Here is a 24149-nt window from a genome sequence, read left to right on the forward strand (position 1 = left end):
ATATATTTATATAGAAAATACACTGGCTTTGTATATATTTCATTCGCGTTAGACAGGTAAGAATTATTATACCTTATTTATATTATTCAGTGTTTAAATTACGTGTATAAAGATTTTTAATATTTTAAATTTTAATAAATAAATAAATATAAAATTTACTTTCTATAATTTTTTACTTTTTACGAAGGTGTTTAACTTTATCTGGTAACTCTGATATAAAACATTGGTTACAAATTTCCTGTAGACAATGCTTAGTATATTATTCAATTTCCCTTTTCGTAAAGGAAATCATTTTTTAAGTTGTTTATAAATAACATCATTTATCTTAAAATAGAAATGATTCAACAAATATATAAATAATTTGCTACTTTAACTTAAAAATTTCCATTTATATTGAATAAACACGTGTTACGTATTTCTTTTTAATACTGTAAATAAAATGATTCGAATAATTCAGAGAATTTTATTAATTAAACAAATAAAATATTTTTCTTTATTCCTATATATTTTATAAAAGAATTTGTTAAGACTATAAATATACAGATATAATTTATTAACGATGTATATACCATCGGTGGCATATACAGAGAAGGTCAAACAACACCTGCCCTCGTCCAGCGAAGGAGCAGCCAAAACACAAAAATTGCACGAAAATTAAATGATAAGTACACAGTTTATCAGTCGAGAAATGAATAACGCACTACATTAAGTACACTCACGTGCTTTTATTGTTTTTGTCCTCCAAATCAGGTACACAAACTGTATTAAAAATTTCTATTTTCCTTTCCCGAATTCGACAAAGGACAAAACTTGATAACTTCATTAGCCGGTTACTTTCGTCTCTAGTAAATTGTTTTTTTTTTTTTTATCTACGTGACATAAATTTAAAACAGTGGAGTATCTCAATTAAAATGTGACAATTTTCCTCCCTCTTTATTTATATATTAAGTGTAGAAAATAAATACTTTGCATTTGGAGGATAAGCCTAAATTTTTTTTTTATAGGAAAGTATGCTTTGTTACTGTAATATTATTGTTTAGAATACCTTATCAAATATTTAAAAAAATGATGTCTAAAACTGATTATCTTTTTCTAGATAATTTCTAGAACTTCTAGTTTCTATCTATTCGTTTTATTTACAGTATTTTCTATTATATACGTGTAAAAATGGAATTATTGAATATAAAATACGACCGGATCCAGCAAACAACTTTCCCGGAATTTTTTTTGTCGGGCTCTTTGCGAAACTGGCCGAATTCACGACGGGCACGAAAAAAGGCCATTTTAACGTCCGCAGGGCGGAAAGAGCCAGCAATTTTCTAATAGAAGTTTGCTTCAATGTCACATTCCGACACGTCCTACAGAAGGTGACTTTGCTCATACGAAATTTTACACTCGTAAGATTAGAAAAGTAAATAAAATATGATTCGGTAAATTTATCCGTGTTCGTTTTATGACGTGGGAAGTAAAATAAATAAATAAATCGATCTAACGATCGAAAATATTCGCATCATTTTTAAAAGCTACCCAAGTGTTCTAGAGAACGCAGAAAAATTAATATAGACGACTTTTCATTTACTCCAATAAAACAACTTTGTAAAAATTTTTCGCCATTTCCTCTGAAGATCTTTTTTAAAATCATACTCATTATGGGTTCGGCCAGGCCCAAAGCAAAAAAATAATAATTACCCTATTTAAAATATCACTTCCTGCTAATGACTCTTTCCAACAAAAGTTGGAAGTCGTCAAATCAGACTAAACCACTTATCAACCAGTTGTAGGGAGAGTGCTTTATTAATTGTAAATAGTTCATCGTTTATTGCAACCCTAAGGCATTAGGCTATAATAAACTTTTAATTAAGCAGCGAGAATTAAGTTAAAAAAAAAAAAAAAAAACACATACAATAAGTTACGCATAGTAATTTAAGTGATGTGCGTATAACAGAATTCATGTGTTAAGTCTTCGAGTAACGACATCATTATAACCAATTATTTTTAATAGCAATTTATAAAACGCCATTAATATAATTGATGCCCTCCGGTTATGATCTGATTAAGGGAAAAGTGGTACTGTACAAAATAAAATGGCTCTATAAACGTGAATTATATATATCGTTTTTATTGTCAAATTACACTATTAGTGTATTTAATTAAAGTAACATTAATTAAAACCTTTAAATTTAAAAGCATAATCTATAACAGTGATTAAGTTTTAATTATACAATTCGTATATGTAGGCCTATGTTATATAGCGTGTTAATTTGTGACTAAAGTGCCAGAGATAATTTTTATTGAAAATAAAGTAGTTCTAGGAAAATTGCTTTATAGTTGGTACGAGTGAAGTTTAAGTGTCTTGTCCTTACTTTTTGCAAAGGCTAACAAAAGTTAGCCATTGCAAGACACTTAAATTTCAGCTTGTAAGGGCATACACTTAAACTTCACTCGTACCAACTGTAAAAATGGCTGTATGATAATAATTTTTTATGGCAACACGACATGTGGGCGATTTGCCGAGAAGGGATGCCCCCAGGAGGACTTTTTATGGAAAACTGGCCCATATGATGTTACAAACGCGAAGAAAACCTGGAAAACTCCACGTGGCCAGGATTGGCGAGGCGCGAAACCACAACTACCAATGTTCGGTGGTTTCATTTATTTGGCCACTGTTGGGAACATGGCTGTATGAATTTTATGCTATAAGAATTTCAAAGAAAGAGACTGCAAATTGGAAATTTATTGTACCATTTTTACCATTCATTCGCAAATTTTTACTGGTAGACCTAATTTTAGACCTAATAATGATTCAATTTTAAGATTAAATTGAAAAACTTTTTTCTGAATTATTCATTTTAACTGGTACCTTATACGTGTTATATTATTTACTATACTCCATTATTACGAATTATATTTGTAGACATGGGAATTTTTAAAGAGTTTCCAAGCCACATTTTCCCAGTAAACGACGGTGCTTCCGCGGCGTTACTAATTTTAATAACATTTGCTGGAATTTTGATACTGTTATTAATAGCACTCTTCGTAAGGTAAGTATTGATTTCTTACAAAGTTTTAAACAAATTGGAGCATACATTATTTTTTAAATATTCAATAGGTTTGCTCTTAAAATTAATTCGAACAAAGAAATTACAAGATTGCTTATCAGGCACGACGATTCTTATAATAAATTTCCGTATTGGATCCAAATAGATAATCCATCGTCGTATGAAGTGTAATAAAACATTCAAATATGTAAAAAGAAAGTTACTCTGTACGTTTTAATGTGTAATTAAAAGTAAACAATTTTTAAATATATAATCGCCATATTTCTTTATAGATTTGAATTCCCGTATTTATGGTTTGAAGTATGTCATTGTAATATCTAATAATATCCTAAAGCTTGTTATTCAAAAGCAACACTGTATTAATGTATTACTACAGGTATATTACAGGTAAAATTGAAACACAGTATGGTCGCGCTAATCCGAACTAACTGAGACCCAGTTCGGATTAGCGGGGATACGATAGTAAAGATATGCTTATGCTTTGAGGCCAGTTTTTTTACTATTGTACAACAACTAAGAGGTTAGAATTGTTGTTAAGTCAACAGAGTGAGCAACAATGCTCACAACACGTGACCTAAGCCTACTTTACACGTGTATAGTTGACAAGTCTTAGTTAGGGGAAACCTTTGTAATCCGAACAGTAGCTGTTCGGATGACCAGGAATTTAGATTAGCGCGACCATACTTTATCGAAATGTTATTTTCGTTATAATTCTCTTCTATTTTAATTCGCGACTACTTATCGATGTATTCTAAAATTACAGAAATTCAAGAAAAAATTACAGAAATTCAAGAAAAAATTCCAGAGAAAAATATATTATAAATGATTTTTTAATGTTCATTTTCTCATTTGTTGTTTTAATTGAATTTATTCCATGTTCTATAATCTTCTTTCTTAAAAATGGAAAATTTCGCATAACCATAAACGTCGGTAAATTACAATTACTTAAGAAATCATGACGTAAAAATTTTCATGAATTAGGCAATTTCATTTTCTAAAATATAAATTATAATTAAATACTACGATGCCGGCGCCAAATAGCTTATCTATAGGATTATAATAAGCATTACATTCTAAATAACTTTACAAAAACAAGATGTAGACAATTGTTAGTCGTCTAGGTACAAATTTCTTTAAAACAGAAAAAAACGTTGGGTTAATGTTACCTTAGGTAGCCAAGATGGCGGTTCGTCTCGAATTCCAGCAAGGAAACGGGTGGGACGCACGTTCTAACCTAACCTAACCTATTCTAATAAATTACCATATTAGCAACCAAATTATTAGAATTAGGTTAGGTTAGGTTAGAACGTGCGTCCCACTGTTTCCTTGTTGGAATTAGAGACGAGCCGCCATCTTGGCTACCTAAGGTAACATTAACCAAACGTTGACTTCAAATTAAATTTGGCAGTCGTAACAATTTTCTCCAGCGTACTCCAGAGAATTTGGGCTCTCTCATATAATATAGAACCTTCAAATTTTTTACCAGCAAGAAATTTTATACAGTTACATTTATTATATGCTAATCACAATGATGGCTACTTTAATTAGTCTTAATTGAGCATTTAAGCCAATCTAACTTATTGAGCTAAAATTTATATATTTTATAATTAAAATCGCAAGATTACTTAGTGAAATCTAAAAAAGCTTAAATTATCTTTCCAAAAATATAATTTTAACATTGAATACACAAAGTATTCTAATAAAACTTTATTTATACAAAGATATTTGTAACAAATGTCATGTAAATTTAATCAATATGCTTACAGAATGAAATTACAATCAATCTAAAAAAAAAAAAATAATAAAACTTACAAAATTAAATTGTATATATTAATTAGAATTACTCAAAACAATGCCTTACAATTAAAATACAAACTATAAACAGTACTTAAAATATAATTTACATAAGTCAATAAACTACATTAATTTTGTGAAATTAATTTATTTAACAATTATTTCATAACAATTTTCTCATATTACATATATATATGCACCAATAATAGAGACTACAAGTACAAAATAGACAATGTACTCTAACTCTGTACAATTTAAAACATAATATTACCTATACACTGTACAGAGAAAATAAAACATATACATTATTTCCATACACAACATGATTTTAAATAGAATACAGTATCAAATTTTAAAAGTATTATTTATTTATGTAAAATACAGTAAAGTATGGAAAATAAAACACAGTTTCTCAAAAAGTTTTTGGTTCCTCATTCCAAATGCCATATATATTAAATTATACAATACTCTTTTTAAATAATGGAAGTACAGTATTTATTCCTTTGTGTTGACTAAATGAACTGCCTTACAATTCATTTACAGTGATTCTTTATTGCTTTGTATATGTAATACAAATAGAAATAACAACTGTTCTGTAAAAACTGTTAAAATTTTAATGTAATTAGACACAGATTTACTATAATTAATCCGTATACTTTTAATAAATGATGATTATTATTATTACTGTATACCGATAAAAATGAATCATTATTATTATTTTTTTAATCAAATTTTTGGAAGAACATTGATAAATTTATCCAATAAGACAAGTTCAATATAAATATACATATAACAAATATGTCATGTAATATATAATTAACATTTACTTATTTATTTTTATTAAAATTAATTTGCTTATTATCTTAAAAAACAGGTTTTCTTCTGTAGTAATAAATTTATTAAAAATTACAAATTAATATTATTGATTTTTACTAGTTATTAGCTTATAAATAAAACTGTTTAGTTAAACCATAAACAAGATTAATATATTAATTATAAAAACAATATTAAAATGAACGACACGATAAAATTTTTCTCTTACTCCATCATTTTAAGAATAATATTTACACGCATATTTTATATTAAATATCGAAAACTCAAGTATTTTGTTTAAATATATTTAATCTTTCAAATTTACATTAAATTCAATTTGTATTGAAAAATATATAACTAAAAATAAAAAAATATAAATTATATACTAACAATTAACAATATATTTTAGTGTATACTACTTATAGTATTTGTTCCTGTCATTGGTATTGAGATAATATTAACAATTTAAAGTGATATTTTATAAATAAATTAAAATAAAGGCAAATTTTAAGAAATGAATTCCTGGATTACAAACAAGGGCTTATGTCTAGATACTTACACCACAGTTTAATAAAAGTTAAATTTTTTCGAAAAGTAAGGAAATTAAATTTCCGCACTCAAACTCGCTTTCCCAAAAATATGATTTGCAAATTTTTTAAAATAACGAATAATGATCTTCATATATTAAATATATTGTGTACAATAATAATACAAAATAAAAACTACTAACAGAAAAAGTACCTATAATATATAAATATTGAAAAAACTTCCTTGGAAAGTATACGAGGATAGAAATATCATTTTCAATACTTCGAGAGAAAATGTATAATTCTTAAACTTTACAAAATATGTTACCGGAGCAGTTTGTTTCATTGAGGATTAATTTTCATTGAGCAAAACAAATCAATGAAACATTACAAAATTTGGCACTATTCATTTTTATTTTAATAAGTGCTAACTAACAATGTTACTAAATATTGTTTATTAGAAGAAATTTTTTCGGTCAGATTTAGAAATAATCAGATTTTAGCATTATTATTATTTTTATTAAAGATTTAATTTTATCAATTACTCTGACTGGAAAAATCTTTTCGATAAATGATTTTTGATATTATAAAGTTAGCAGTGTCTTATATGAAATCACAATAAACTTTTTAAAATGTGATTATTAAAATAAACATTAAAGCATGACTAAATTTCTGCTTTCTTCTAAAAGAAACTGGAAAGTGCAACCTTTAATAATTATTAAAGCATTTTTTAATAATACTTTATTTATCAGAATAATTAAAGGAAAAATTAGAAGTGCATTTCAAATCATTCATTCAGAGAAGACTTTACAATTGTAAAGCTTTATAAATTTTATTTGCATATTTATTAAAGTATTTCAAATATTATTATTTTGTAACTTTTGAAAGGATAATTAAGTTTTTACACATTGAAATCTGAAAAAAATATAATAAATTACTTCTTTTAAAAGTTTGATATGTACGGTACTACAGTATTTTTATATAGATAATCTGAAATTGTATGCAATCTGCAAGTTAAAAAACTGCTACAACCAAAATGAAATCTTCATGTAATCTCCATTCCTGAAGTTGTACAGAAATGGGGATTACATAAAGATTTTGTTGAATCCACCTAGGGAATGAGCAAAATATATGTATTATAATTGTAACAGAAATCATTAAGGAGCATTGATTAAAAGAAATTTAAATTTACATTATAATTAATCATATTATTGCTAAGAATGGCCAAGATAAAACAACTGCAACAAATGAACAGAAAAATAATAAAGTATGATGATCTGATAAAACTTTAATAACCAAGGAACAAGAATGAATGCTTTATCAAGATTACAAATAATTGTATTGTGTGTCCGTATCCAATTTTCTGCTTATTTTTCTGAAACAGATTAATAATACTTAGCATGAATGTTCTGGCATTAAAATAAATGGAAACTGATCATGTATCAAAATGGAAAAATAATTAGAAATTATGTGTTTCACCTTTTTCAACTTATCAAGAGAAATAATAAATTATTCTATATATATATATATATATATATATATAAAAAGTGAAATATTCAGTAAGAAATACTAAATTTGTAATTTTTCCTGTCACTATTAATTCTTTTGCTTTTTATAAAAAACATTTGAATTTTAGGAATGTTTAAAAATATATAAATACTTGTTTTTACAGGTATTATGATGTAATGATTTTCTATTTTAAAGGTTATTTTTATATAATGATATAAAACTAAATAGAAGCATTTATATTTTAAGTGTTGTATAAAAATATTCTCTTGTGTGATTTAAACATTTTATGCTCTATGTATAAAACTATAGATTTCCATAACATGTCTGGTCACGAGGTAATTAAACTTGTTTTAACATATATGATGTAATAATTAAAAGAATATATTTAATTTTTTATTAAACTGTATTTAAAAGTTAAAAATACATTTAATTTTATAATGAAAAATTGTTAGCGCAAGAGATGGTGCCAGATTACTTAATGTGAAAAACTGTTATTTGTGAACAATGGGAACAACACTGGGTGTTTGAGCACTCCCAGGAAGAGTTATTTAAAGTACACTGTAGTGCCCATTTCTCAATTTTTTGGTCATAGAAGGGTGCTATCACTTACTGGTGCTCTGTTGCTTTGCTTACCTTGCTTACAGAAGAACAAATGTCTATTTTCATTTGCATTTTATTTCAATTATTCTTCTTTTGTATACTGTTTGAATAATTATACAAATTAATAACAATATTTTAATAGTAACTTGAACAATTCCTATTTCAAGCTTGTGATGTACGCTTACATGATATGTAATAAACCTGTTCTATATACAAAGTTACAAATTGATAATATTAGAATGAAGACATTTAATAAGACAATCAACTCTACTTTCTTGGTTATTACTCTGTCATTTAGTGCTGTTCCTATAGAATGATTTCAAAAATAGTAATTTTCAAAGTATACAGTTATTCCTGCATTAAATTACAAATAGTAAATAGGAGAATCGGTGAAAAAATACAAACATACTAATTTCATTGCAATAATAAAAGATAATGCTAATAAGAACATCCAAAATTTGAACTGAAATTTGATAGAAAAATTCAAATTATGGATAGAGAAACTAATACCGAGTAAAAAGATTGTAATATTTCATTCTAATTAAATAGTAATTAAATGCTGAAAAAACATGAATATCAATATAAATCATAATAAATATAAAATAACACATGCATAGCTTGAAAATGAGAATAAAATTAACATATACAAAAATATAAGTTTTAGGATTAATATCTTATGAAAATTTTGTACAAGTGACTATCTTTACATGTTAATTTATCTATTTATACTGTAGAAATTGCTGATTTGCAACTGTATTTTGTAACTAATAAAAGAAAAAAAAACAAAGTTCTTAACTTAAATTTGAAAATTATTAAATTTTCTTGCATTATTTTCATAATATAGAGATCATTTAATAAATTGCATTTTTATTAACAAATAATTTTTAAAATTAAATTCTTGAAAGACTTTTTTTATACAAAAGAACATTTAACTTCTATTTCTAAAAATACTACTACACAATAAAAATACCAATTTGGTCAGTAAGATAATAGTTCAATTGTCACAAAAATTACAATATATATTCTTCGATTTTGAGGGAGATTTGACTGTGGTCTATTTAGATACAAGCCCTTTATTTTATACATATTTGAAAGATGATATAAATTAAATTTATAAATAATGCAAAACCTGTTAAAATTAATTATTGTCATATTAATGTAGTTTTATTTATTATTACTGAAGAAAACTAGTTTTTAGATATTTTAAATATATAAAAATGCCAATTTTGATTAATTTAACATAAATTTTATTTATGATTCTGCTATATATGTAGTATACACACATTATATACAAAAATTTCTAATATATTATTATTTCTAAGGCACTAATATTGTAAGCTACTTTGTAGCTATGAGTGAGAAATAGTTCTTAAAAAGTTTAATTTCTTTTTAATATTTTGTTAGTACTGTATTTAAGAATATTTTTTCAATTTTGTTTTTAATAATAATATAGTTATTAAATCTGATTAAATTTATTTCTAAAAATAAATTTAAATTTTTTTATATTGCTTACTTTATGAATTTTTATCCATCTTTATGGAAAATTATTTTTACACCACTTCTACTTAAATTAAAAACCTTGGTTTGCTTTCTCAGGAATTAATGTTCTTTCTTTATAATTTATTTTATAAATATAGCTTATCAGATATATTAAATTAATATTTTGAATAATTTTTTATTAACTATTACAATGTGTAATAGTATAGATTCAATATAAATATTACTGATGTAATCTATTTTGTAGGCAAAAATGCTTAAATGTAAAATTAGTTTTAAAGCAAGAAATACAAAGAAATAAACATGAGAAATTGAAAGAAAAATTATATAAAAATATAGCTATGTTTATATTAAATATTAGAAAAAACATAGTGGTGGAAATTTCAAAAATTAGTTATATTAGAAAGAATTTTTGAAAGGAAATAAATTATTTTTGTCTTTGTAGATATTTTTATTATTAGATTACAGCAAGAGCTCCATATCCATGCATTCTTTATTTGCACATTTCATGGCCTTTTTTATATTCATAAAACCAAAATTCACTTATTTACAGATGGAAGAAAAATGATATGATAAATGATAAACAAAAATAAGTCACATTTGCAATTCATTGACTCTAACACTGAGCTAGTTGATACTGTTCATGATTTCTCACATCAGTTTAGCACATGCACTTATGTGGCAGTAAACACAATGTTTTGTGTGTGAATGCCAGCATTATATTAATACTTGCAGATTTTGATGTTTTCTTTTGTCTTCACAAATCAACAATATATCGATAGAAAATTCTAATAGTTTAGTATTTTATCAAAAAGGATAAGGAAAATGTTCCTCAAAAATAAAATTAAAGTGCTAGATTGTTTGTAGGAAGGAAAACTGATTCTGGTTGTTTGCACTCTCATCATAAATAAATTTACCATAAGAAATATTAAGAAAACATAAGTACTGTATTAGAAATAGAGTAGCATATTCCTTCAAATAAAAACGTTTTTATTTTTTGATCACATATTTTTTTTCAATCTCCTAACCTTAATTTTTCAAAGCATTACTCTGTTCTGTATTCATATTTTCCATATTTGTGACAATTTTGTAGAGTATAAACCCTGTGAATATGTAGCTTAAACTATATTATATTTATATACATTTTTAAAATTGAAATTCTTGCAAAATAATATTCAGCACAGAAATTTCTGAATTTATTCATTGCAAAATTTAAAGTAGCTAACAATAAAAGTCAATTATGCTGGCAGCAATCATTATATTCCCTCGTATTTTTCAATAAAGCAATATCAACAGTTATAAAATTTTGTAGAAGTGCTAGTCTGTATATTATTATTGTAGAGAAAACTGCACATAGAATTGCATACAATATGTAATTTTTGTGAAATGCAATATACATTGTATACAATACTGTATATACTTGCATTCCGCTGATGTTTAAAAATATGTGGTCATCTTATAATAAATTTATATGTATATATATATATATATGATTTATGGTAAAAAATAATAGTATCAATTAGCTAATTATATAAAGAATAAAGAAGTTATAAAAAGGAACTAAAGTTAACTAAAATCTCTTATTTATATATATATTAAATATTTATAAAATTTCAAATATTTTATTGTTTATAATAAACAATAAAAATTTTATAGAATATATGACATAGTTTAAATGGAACCAATTTGATTTCAAATATAAAAATTATGAAAATCTTTCTCTATAAAACTATGAATTTTCCAGTACTATTGAATGAATTTTTTTCTTATCAATGTCAGCACTGAAAAAGTGTTTAATTTATAAAGTACTAATAGATTAAGACAAATAAATAAATATTTGAAATATATTAGCTAGATATAGCAGGTTGAAAGCCAACTGGAGCACTAAGTAAACCTAATCGTTGTTTTTGCTTCCTTTGCTCTGTCATCTATATAAAATAAAATATATATTAATTCAAATTTAAACATTTAATATATATATTTTTTAAATGTTGAAGTAAATAAAATGTTACTTACTTGGTCTCTTAATTCAGCTAACTGTTGAGAAAGAGTGTGAACTAACTTTTGAGTGTTAATTAACTGATTCATCATTGTCCTTGTTTCATTTTGTTCAGAATCAGTTTCATTAGCTGCAAGAGACATTGCTCTCATGCGAGGAAACCAATCCAAATTCCTATCCTAGAATATAGAATTATTGTATTATTAGTCTGTCAGAGAGTTGATATTACAGTTACGAATAAACTGTAATATCAACTCTCAAAAATCCAGTCAATTAAATATAACTTTTTTTATAATTTAATATAATTAATATAATAACTGATTATAAAATTCACTAATTATTATTTTTAATCATCAGTGACTATAAATTTGATTAAAAAAAACCTTTAAAAAATTTCTGTAAGATTTAATCTAAATAATTTTTTAGATCAAATTTTTTTTATCAGTGATAATTTTCTACAATAATACTTCAGGAGTTTTGAGATTTAATTTAATTTTATAAAAAGTTTAATCTACTAACCACAATCATTGTTGCAACATAGCTTTCTGGACCAGTAAATTCAGTTGGATCCTTGACTTTTACCAAGACAACAAAATATAAATAATGCCACATGTTATGTTCACAATGAATATGTTCCTCAAATGAAACACTTTTATTATCAAATGAAGATCTTTCCAAACCTATTAATTAAAAATTAAGAATTAATTTCTACATAATAAATAATATTTTTAAATGATTGAAAATTTTTTAGGTGTCTTCGTAAAGATTTATAAAATTTATTTTTGAAAGATTACGCTACTTACCACAAATGAAACATGAATTTTTTAATATCTCTTCTTTTTGCTGTTTTTCACTTCTAAGATCAGCAAAAGTATCAATTATGACACCAAAAATAAGATTTAAGATGATAATGATAACAATGAAAAAAAATAGCATATCATATATCACTCTTGCTGCAAATAAAGGTTCCTGTAATATTAATACATATATTCATATTTACAAATTATTTACTACAAAGCCTAAAATTAATAAATTATACTTTTTAATATGTCTACATATTTTCCTATACTCTATCATTCAATTCTAGGCATTAATTGTTCTAAATCTGAAAAAATGAAATTCTGGTAATACTGGTCCTAAATGAAAACACCAGCAGGACTTCCAATGTGATTTTTATGTCCAAAGATCACATTGGAAGTCCTGATCAACCTAAAACAATTAAACAGAAAAAAATTTCAATATTGATAATATCAATTATATGGGTTCAAGAATCAATCACTCAGTTTTTATTCACTGTAAAGAACTAACATCAGATATAATCAACAACAAGCTTCTAAACAATTCTCTAAGATATTAAGAAAAGGTCTTGTCAGAAACTTATCAACTCTCAATATACAAGTTCAAGTAAGGGTGTCTAATAATATTAATTAAAGCATGAATTGATGATTTGATGTAAAAAAAATGAATGGAAGGAAACTAAAGGTATAGTACAGTAATACCTCAACTTACGCTACCCCGACTTACGTGAACCCAGAGTTACGCGATTTTCAAATCTCGTCGATTCGTCTTTTGTTTGAGCGCCACTCAACTCTTGATTACTCACTCCCCCACACTATTGTTTAGCTTACATGTTCGGATGTGTCGCGCGGAATCGACACATAGCTACAATTTATTTTGTGTTATTTATTTCTGTGTTTGTTATATCTACAGAGACTTGAGAGACTTTACTATGTCATCCAAACAAAGTAGAACTGATTCTTCTGCATCAAACAAGAAAAGAAAAATTTTATCTTTGGAATGTAAAGTTAACATTATTAAAGACTTCGATACAAAAATGAAAATTTGTGAATTGGCAAAGAAGTTTGATCTACCGGAATTGACGGTCAGAACAATTATAAAACGTAAAGAAAAACTTTTTAAAGCTGTGAAAACTTGACAGAAGGCCTCAGTTCAATTGAAAAGGGGTTACAAATTTTAGAAAATATAGACTCCAACGAAGTGCACATTTCTTCTACAAAATGAGAAATAAAAAAATTATTAGCATGCTAAGAGGAACTTTTGCGGGAGAAAAAAAAATCTATGAGCCGTCAGACGAATTTGTTAAGATTTTATGAAGCCTTCTACATCAAAACAACTTCGGTTTACGATTTTAATAATATAATTTGTTATACATATATATTATCTAAGATTTTATTAAACATTTTTTTTCTAAATTATTGTTTTCTTTAGTTTCCGGCCCCAATTAAAAATAATTTGTATGTATTTATATGAGAAATTACACCCCGACTTACGCAAATTCGAGTTACGTGGTTATCTCTCGGTCCCACCTATCGCGTAAGTTTGGGGTATTACTGTATATGCTTTTTGTATATTGCCTTTAATGGTTTTGGAAAAAATTCACAATTACAGATGAATTATATCTACAGCATACAAATAATTTTACATGTTTTTAAAGATTCTCTTGGTAAGTTCAGGCAAAAGGATAAATGTTTGACAATTTTACAGTTTCAATTCGAAGTTGGTAGATAATCTATACTTGCTTTCAAATTAATTTTTAAATATAGATAACGTGTGGGTTATCTATATTTATTTACAGTTTTTTAAGTACACACCACAAATATCTCAAGAGAAAAATTTTTAGCTTATAACCAGTGCTATTCTTCTAAAAAATTACTGCTGGTGAACACATATGGTGACTGAACATACTGAACTGATTTTGCTCAGTAATTGTCGTTATTATATGCTAGCTACCAATATTTTTTTTTTAATGCTATCTGCTGGTATGGCATATTGGTATGCGCCAGCTGAAAAAAAGCCAAGATATAACTATAGAAATTTTGTTTAAAATCAAACAAAATCAGTCTGTATAAGTACACATGAAACTTAAAACATACTATTAAACTCATGTTTTATTTATGCAAGACTCCATAAAGACAATAAATATCTAACTAAAATGTTAATGTTGATATGTAGAGTAATGTTAATTTACATCATTATAAAAAAAATTGAATTTAAAAAAAATTATTTAAAATTGTTACATACAATTACATTTATTATAGAAATATATTTTTAAAATCAAATATTTATTATTTGATTTCACTAACCTTTGCACTAGGAGCTCTTAATACATCTCCTATCCCTCCACCATTTCTAAGCCCTTGATTCAAAGTAGTTACAATACACATTATTAGAGAATCACATGCTCTTTCCTTGTCTTCACCACCACCATCATCATCTGATTTCATATCACTTACTATCAAACTTTCATTATTGATGTCTAATTCTATATAAAAAAAAAAATATTTATAAAGTATTGCTTTTTTAAACTTTAACAATTTTTTATAGAATGATGTTTTTCACATTCATTGAAAGTATTTAAGGTACGTCAATGATGAAATGTTTAGAAAACTTAAGTGAGTATATAAAACTAAATTACAGAAATAATTTTCAAAATTTAATGCTGCATAAAAGCAATAAGATACTATAAAAGATTTGATAATTGTATCTTAAAACTTTTTGAAATTATTTATGATAAATTTTCTGGTGAGAACACTTGTTTCAGTCAAAAAGAAACTGAAATTGTTTTGTTAAAAATAAAGAATTCATACTGGAAAAACAAAATTTTTCAGGTATATAGGAGTGTTGGCTATTAATATCTTGCATACATTAACAGCACTGCTATTATATATCAGCATGGGAAAGCTATTTCAGAAAATGGAATCCACCAGTGCAAGCAAGTCAGTCCAATGAGAGACAGCATACAGTCAATAAATTTCTGATTTTTGACAATGTATCCTTGTCATCAAAAATCAAGTCTTGAAATGGGCCAGGACATTTTATACAGGACAACAACTGATACTGAACAACTCATATAGTGGCAGATGAAAGTTGGCCATCACTTATGCTAACGTTGCTGCTACAGATGCCTTGATCCAGAGTGACTGATCCATCACTGTTATTGGAGTTTCCAAATGTTTGCAGATTAGTCATGGGTTGGCATATTCAATAATGCATGATGTGCTTAACTATAGAAATCGGATGATAACTTACGAGAGGTGGTCAATGAAATGGGTTTGCAAGCAGTCAAGCATATTTTTTGAGAAGAGAATAAAAAACACCATGAAGTGGTGAGATACTTGCCTTAACCACAGAGAAGAATATTTTAAAACATATTACAAAATAATTCTGGTTACTTTTCGACTGAACTAAGTATTAAAAAAAATGCAAAAAAATCAAATAATAATAAAAAATTATTTAAAATTTATTGATTTTAACTATGATTTGTGATTAAGAAAATTTAAAATGAATGATAAAACACTACTAATGGATATTAATAAATTAATTTACCTAAACTATTTTTGGTAGTTTTATTTTGTACACTTTGAATGGTTTCTTGAAATGATTTCTGTTCAGAACAATTTATTCCATTGTCTGCAGTACAATGCTGATTATCTACTTTACTATCAGAATTAAATTTGCTCATTTCATTAATCATTTTATCGGAACTGGCCATTGCACTCTCAGCAGCAATTACCTCTGAAAAGAACAATGTAAATATAATTGATATATTTATGTCTTGAATATTCACATTACAAACTTAACATTACCTGGAAGATTTGGATTAGATGACTCTCTAACATCAACTTCCATAAGAAAATCATCACGGAAGAAAAGATAACCAATTATGGAGAACAAATACACCAAAATGAGTGCAAGAATTGCAGTTAAAATAATGGATCGTCCATTTCGAGTAACTGATTTGATTACATTTTTTAAAGTTTCTTCTTGATAGACTACATCTAAAAGCTAATAATGTTAAATTAAATTAATATATTAAATAAAAACACCTTATTATACTACATAGAAACCAGAATTTACTCATGTTACATTTTTGTTTCTACATCTAAATATTCAACTATAATATTTATATTTAAATATCAAACTAAAAATGCCTACAAATACATTCAAAATAAATAACAAAAATGCTTATACTTCATAATTTAAAAAAAAAATTATATCTAGGGTGGTAAGAATATAATTTAACTAGTATTCTTACCACCCTAGTATTTTAAGAATTTTGCAATGGATATAAACTGATACAGAAAACAAGAAACAACACTGAAAACAGTGTTTCTTGATGTCAATATCATCATCATGAAGATTAAAAAAATGTCTTACAGAAAATAAATGCTTTACAGTAACATAAACCAATTATTCTTGTAGAATATAAATATCTTATTCACTAATTATTATAAAAAAGAAATCATAAAAACATTGCACAGAAAAAATAAGCTAATTGTAATGTTCTACATTTGACAATCAAGAATTTTTTCATTAAGTCAAATCATCAACACACAAAATGGAAAAAATATATATATTTTAAACAACAGGAAACTTATTGCCAATGGTTATAGGCCATCACAACTAATAATGTAGGCCTCGGATTTTAAGGAAATGTCATATTTTTCCTATTAGTCCAGTTGAACTCCTGATTTCACAGAGATGTGTTTTGGGTCATGTTAAGTATAAATTAAAGGCTTTCATACATCCTATAAAGTCATATTTTGGCTAAAATTTAGGAATAGGTCTTTTTTAAACAAAAATATGGTATAACACCTTTTTTGTAATTTTTCACTACCTTGTAGCCTTTTCCATCACATTTTAAAATTGTCAAGTTTTTCCTTTTTTTTTTTAAATTTTGCCCACTGTTGCCATGTCACAACACTAAGGATCGACTTGAACCCTTAGTGTCAGTTTAAAATAACAGAACCAACTTTTTCAAGCCACTACGCCTTGATTCCATAAAGTAATACTCAACACCTCCTAACCCATTTTCCTTTGTGCGAGAAATGCTTAGAAATATTTTTAGGAAAGCTTTTATACGAATCTCACACTTTATGTCCTTACTGTAATGTACATTGTCCATCACATCTAGAAACCATTAAACATAATGTTTCTTTAATCAAAGAAAACACAGTCTGTCCAAAATATTTTTGTTTAAATATCTTCTTTGATTAAATAAAACTTGCCTAAAGACGAAACTCAAGAATTAGAACAATGTTTCTTCTTACCCATTTAAACGGAAAGGCTGTCAGTGACCCCTTTCTGTCTCCTTGAATTTTTGGCACATGTTTTCAAAAGGGAGACCTACAAGGACAGAACTTTCACTTCTACTTTTGGTGAATTCTGATTTTTTAAAATTTCATGTAGGTACCTTCAATTGTATACTTCAAGACAGATAACCCAATTTTGTGAGAAGGATAACTATACAACTTTTTAAAAATCAAATTTTAAGGAAAAGGTCAAGTTGAATTGCAATTATTATTAATTGTTTTATAGATTACAGGTCATGTTAGAGATAAGTTTTGGATTATAGCCATGCACTGCTATGATGTATTCATACATTTTAACTCCCAAAGCATACCTCTAATATCTAAGCAAAGGGTATAAGTTCCCAAACCAAAGCCCTAAATGCTACCTTTTTATAATTATGTGGATTATTTGATGTAACGGAGATGAAAAAGGAGTCATGGGTTAGTTTGCAAAACACCTGTGTTACTATTTGTCCTTTATTCAACTCAATGTTAAGATCTAAAAAATGAATCTGGTTGTTACTACTGTGGTTGGTTGAGCTTTAATGTTAATCTGTATTGGTTGTGATTAAATGCTTGCAAGACCTCCTCTATATTTGGTTTAGATTTCCAGATAATCAAAACATCATCAATGTAGTACACATATAACAGAATGTTTGGTAAGAATTTCTCTATGGCTTTAGTTTCCAGGTTTCTAATTAACAACTTATACAGATTCCTTGAAAGGGGACTCCCTTTAATAAAGTATTGTTGGAAGATGAAGAAAGGTGTAATATTGATTAAAAGATTTATTATTATGTTTAAAATAATTTGATAATAATACTGTAATAATGCAGCAATTGTAAAGATAAATTCATCACTTAACTTTAAAAACATTATATACAGGGTTCCTACTCAAATTTTTGTTTTAAATTCCATGACTTTCCCTGATCAACTTTGTACAAATTCCCCGACCCTCATGTCCCTTACAGTATGGCACACTGACAAAATAAAACAGCATTCAACTTATGCATACACATATGATATTGCTTTTCCAACATTTTAATTAGTTATTTTTTTCTAATTAACATTTGTATATTTTTTATAATTGTCAAATTATCAAAACTAAAAATAAAATGTTTTATTAAATTAAAATAGTTTATTCTGTTATTAATCCACAACCACAAGTGTGCATGGCTTTGGAAAAAAAAAAGCAATTGTTTATTTATTATTCATTAACAAATCCTGTATAATCCAGGTACAAGAGAATATATTTATTAAATTTATCTCTTAATAAATTTCCTGAACTTTATAAAATATTAATAAACTGAGAAAAAACCAGAAATTGTTTTGTTATGCAATCAAAATTATTAAAATAAAAAGCAAGAAATAATTTTAATTTAAATGGTATTGTTTACCATTTTGTACTTTGTAAATTTTTGGGGAAATTTTGTCTATGCTTGGGAGAAATTTTGGGCCCTGAAAATATTCTGCACTCCTTTTCATAAGTTGTGTTGAACCACATTACTTCTTGCACCTACAGATGGCTACACTTAGTCAAGCATATTGTCGGCAAAAAATCAACAAGGCAGCAAAGGAAGCAAATCCCCTGACTTTTTGACAATTTTCTTGACTTTTTCCAAACACTAATGAAAATCATTGATTTTTCCTGACTTTCCAGGTGGCCCAGGAACCCTGTATACACTGTATAATTATGTTAATTAAAATGACAAATTTTTACTTACAAGAACACTGTAAAAAAATGGATGCATACAAAGACCTGAAACGCATACAATCAAGTAACCAATGTGATATAACAATTCAAAATCTGTTAATATTTGTCGAAAACTTTTTGTAAAAGTTCCATGATTTCCCATGATGCTGACTAAATGTACAGAGGTAATTATTAGCTAGAAAAAAGAAAAAATATAAAATGAAATTAATTATACAGCAAATATTGACTTTAAATGCTTTCTGAAAAAAATCTTTAAAATGTTATTTAATATATTTTGATTCTTATTCAAGGACATCATCATCGTTAATGAACAAACAATCTTTAATGGGCTTTCATTAAAAATTTTAATAAAACAGAAAAGACAAAATCCTAAATTGTAGTCTTCATTAACTTTTTTGGTAAAAATCAATTACCATTAAAAGAAATTGAATTTATTTGTAAAAAGTGAAATGAAATTGGTGATACATAAAATCAGCTAGTTTTGGTGATTTAATTTTAACAAAATTTTTTTCTGTAAAATTAAATTACCAAAAAATAACATATACATGAAAGAAAATAAATCATAAAACTTACATTTACTGTTCCTAAAACCCATAGTGATGGTTGTAAGCCCATAGAATATATCATACGAAATATAACAGATGTAACAAAGACACGAATGCCAGTAGTTCGTGGAACAGTAATTATTGTAGCAAAAGATACAAGCATTACAGTCCATAAGAGTCCAGAAATTCGAGAATCCAAATCTAAAATGATTAATTTGGTCATTTTAATTACAATTAGCAAAACTTAAAAATTTTTTTATTACAGTTTTATATTGATATCATTCTGTAATAACGATTGAAAACAAGATTTATATCTATTCTAAAATTGAATGTCCGAGGTGTTTAGAAAACTTCTCTAAATTTCATCTGGTCTGTGGATGCGAAAAAGCAATAGACCTAAGACAAAGTTTCGATTTAAATATTTTAAATGAGTGCTCCTCGGAAAAAGAAATGTATAATTTTTTTCATGTGGCTAAGTTGAAATCTATTTATAACTTACAAATTTTTTAACAAAATTATACAACTATATAACTGTTTATTTAATGAATGTTGAACATAACTCCCCTTGTAACAGGTCAAGACCTATTACAAATAAAGATGGATTGATTGATTGATATATTGATATCATTCATAATATCAATTAAATAAGAATTTCTTATAATTAAAATATTTTGAAAGTAGTGAGACTGATGCTGTCACTACTGAAAATTACAGCAAATGTTTAATGTACATGTTTTGATAAGTTTACATTAATCTATCTCTGTTCAGATATCCATTTGTAAACATAGCTTTGAAGCAACCATTACAGATTTGAAACCTGAACAAAAACCTGTTATAAAATTTATATATGTTTCTGAAGAACTATTACATTATAAAATTTCATATGATAAAAAATGATGATATATCCTACATACAAGTTAGTCAACAACACAAGTAATTTTAGACAAGAAAAAGATTCTAAAGGACAAATAACAGCTTATCCTCTAAGATATTTGCAATTTTCAAATTGTAGATCTATACATTCCCACTGTCATCCATATGTCTGTCCTTTGTTAATCCTGAGAATGAAGTTAGATAGATGAAAATCAAGATCAGATATGGGAAGCTTAGCGAACAGAGGCCCCGATTAACTATATATGAACTTCCAATCTGGACCAGAAGTCATGTAATTTTTTTAAAATTAAAAAAATATTAAAAATTGCATGCTGTCACTGTAATGCTCTCACAATAAATAATTATTTTTTCTTCTATAAGTTCTCAACAAACCTACAAGTTTTGAATATACAACAGTACCATCATAAATTAACCAATAAAACAGTTTAGAAAAATGAATCAGTAATCTTTGATGATAATGCTGAACTCAATATTTCTGTTAGTTATGTTCATTAAGTAATATACAACACTAATTCATAATGAACAGGCTGTATAGAGTCTTAAGTAAAGAAATCAATATTGAATTAGTCAGTCAATCATCAATTCATCTGGCCTTGCATCTTATGTCTTTTTGTCTTTTCTGCAATAATTTCAAACAAACTGAGATAGAATGAGATATAAAATTATAAATATTTTAAACAGTATTAATCAAAAGAAACTGAATTAATGTTTGAAAAATAAGTTAAATGCTAAGATCAACATAATTCATCAGGAAAATATTTTGAAAGATAAAGTAATTTTTAAAAATCTTATACACCTAATTCGTTTCCAGATGAAGCAATCTCATTATTTTTAAAATTTTCCACAAACTGAGCAAAATTTTTCTATTTTAAAAAAAAATGTATAACTTCAAAATTAAATAATGCATCTAAAATTGGGAATTAAATGTTCTTATTATATATAAAAAAAGTTATTAAATAATAAACATTTCAAAAGACTATGCTAAGCTATTTGCAATGACAAATTATAATAATTATTAATAAATTTATATTTGATTTTATTCAATTTTTTATCTAGGAAGTGGATTTTACAATTGGTTTTAATTTATGTAATTCCCTTTTCCATAAACATTTTTATAAAATATGAAGATTTATTATGAAACTATGTCATTCTCTTTTTCTCAAAAATAAATAAAAATGCTGGTTATGCTTAAGATAATAGTCTAATAGAATACTTTCATAATGGAACATTAATTACACTAGCTAATTATTTTTGGATACTTTTTCTACAATAATATTTTATTAGAAAATAAAAAAATATTACCTTTAACTTCATTGAAAGGATAGAAAAATGCAACGATTACATTTATTAAAACTGCAAAATTAAATGCAATAGTGCTCCACATTGACATGTGACGACTAACCCAATAAAGTAATGGTTGACCTAAAACAAATAATGGGTTAAATTGAAAATCATCATTTTTAAAATATATAAATTGTCATAAAGTAAATTGTATTTTAAAAATATTGCTAAAATATAAGTATTAAATAAAAAATTATTATAATGATAAAACTGTAATACTTTACATTTAAATAATTTAATGAAAATATAAATTATTCCATGTTAAATACCATTTTAATTATATATTCTCGGCTGAAATATAAATATCACAATTGTAAAATTTACAATCTCAAATATTTCAAAATGCTAATACATAAGCCTTCAAATTATAAAATACTTTAATTGAGTAATATGTATAAACTTTCCATAGTTTTATAGTACAGTTATTTTTATGAAAATACAAACCTGAGATCAGTTTTTAACTAATCCAAGCAGTTTTAAACAACTACAATTAATCTCTAGACAATTTCAAATATTTAAAGAAATATCAGTAATATATGAAGAAGGTTAATCCATAATATAAATAATATAAAAATAACTCGCTACTGAAATCATGAAGAGTAAAAATTAGAAATGTAAAAACTGTCTAAATAAATTATAAAAATATTTTAAATTGTTTAAAAAATGATTAGATTAGTTAAAACTAATCTCATTTTCATAAAAAACTGTACTAACTCAACTACACGTGCATGGTATTTAAAAGATTAAATTATTGGAATCTGGTTTCAAGATGAGCTATACCTCAAAAATGCAACCTGTAAGCATTGCTCCACTAAAGCAATTTATTATACATTTACAGACATTTCTTATTGAGTTCTTTCAGTTGTATTTTTGAATTAAACAAAAAAAAAATATTTCAAATATTCCAAATAGTTATATTTATTTGATTATAAAATATATTAGTTTATTTTTTGAGATGATTTATAAATGTATAGTTAAATTTTCAAGATTAATTATTTAAAAATGGTAATATACTGAGAATATATTATTACAGCAAGACCCCACTTAACGCTGTTTCGGTATTACACAGTAGTATTGAAATTCTCCGAGATCGCACGCAGTGTTAGGATCAAGGCGTAATATCAAATTTTAAAGCTTATTATCTGCGGCAGACATTCCGACAACTGATTGATAAAACAGATGAAGCAGATAAACAATCCATTAGAGATTTTTGGAAAAACTAGAATATTATGGATGCTGTAGACAACATCAATCTTTCTTGGAATGAGGTGACCGAGAAATGTTTAAAGGGGTATGGAAGAATGTATGGCCAGAGCTAAGCAAGGATGTTGACACAAGAGAATCCATTGTTGATGTTGACAAAATTGTCAAGCTAGCTAATGAAACAGGATTGGATAATATAAATGTGCAGGATATTGAACAATTATTGCAATTTACAACTGGAGAAAGTTTTTCCAACGACGATCTAAAAGAATTAGTAGAACAGGTGCATGAAGATGATGAAATTAGCGTTTCTGAAGATGAGGAACAAAAGGAACTTTCAACAGATTTTCTAAAAAAAAGTTTAGCCACTATAATGGAAATTATGGATCAGTTTATACAAAATGATTTCAATTTTGATAGAAGTTCAAAGGCAAGATGAAGTGTCATGGATGCGATGTCTTGCTATCGACAACTGCTTGCTGAACGAAACAGGAAAAGGCAAACGACACAAAGAAACAAAAGATGTCAAATGAGGAAGAACCTTCCTCATCACAAACATAAC

The 24149-nt window shown here is 26.1% G+C and overlaps 1 protein-coding gene and 1 long non-coding RNA gene across 2 annotated transcripts in view; one reads left to right on the forward strand and one right to left on the reverse strand.

The window, feature by feature from the left end:
• Positions 1 to 5: 5 nt before the first annotated feature.
• On the forward strand, positions 6 to 3242 carry LOC136975380 (uncharacterized). The gene is made up of 3 exons (XR_010880783.1): positions 6 to 56; positions 2915 to 3041; positions 3110 to 3242. It is a non-coding gene; the product is annotated as an uncharacterized lncRNA (long non-coding RNA).
• Positions 3243 to 7760: 4518 nt separating this feature from the next.
• Positions 7761 to 24149, reverse strand: part of Itpr (Inositol 1,4,5,-trisphosphate receptor) — a 155076-nt gene continuing 138687 nt past the window's right edge. The window contains exons 50-59 of the mRNA XM_067270621.1: positions 22346 to 22465; positions 20178 to 20350; positions 19615 to 19779; positions 16406 to 16604; positions 16146 to 16334; positions 14903 to 15081; positions 12602 to 12767; positions 12318 to 12478; positions 11816 to 11977; positions 7761 to 11727 (exon numbers count right to left, since the gene is read on the reverse strand). Coding sequence (XP_067126722.1) covers positions 11647 to 11727; positions 11816 to 11977; positions 12318 to 12478; positions 12602 to 12767; positions 14903 to 15081; positions 16146 to 16334; positions 16406 to 16604; positions 19615 to 19779; positions 20178 to 20350; positions 22346 to 22465 — 1595 coding nt within the window. The 3' untranslated portion in view covers positions 7761 to 11646. The remainder of the gene's footprint in view (positions 11728 to 11815; positions 11978 to 12317; positions 12479 to 12601; positions 12768 to 14902; positions 15082 to 16145; positions 16335 to 16405; positions 16605 to 19614; positions 19780 to 20177; positions 20351 to 22345; positions 22466 to 24149) is intronic.

The sequence above is a fragment of the Centruroides vittatus genome, unplaced genomic scaffold (assembly GCF_030686945.1).
Source record: "Centruroides vittatus isolate TY-2023 unplaced genomic scaffold, ASM3068694v2 contig_1089, whole genome shotgun sequence".
Taxonomy (NCBI): Eukaryota; Metazoa; Arthropoda; class Arachnida; order Scorpiones; family Buthidae; genus Centruroides; species Centruroides vittatus.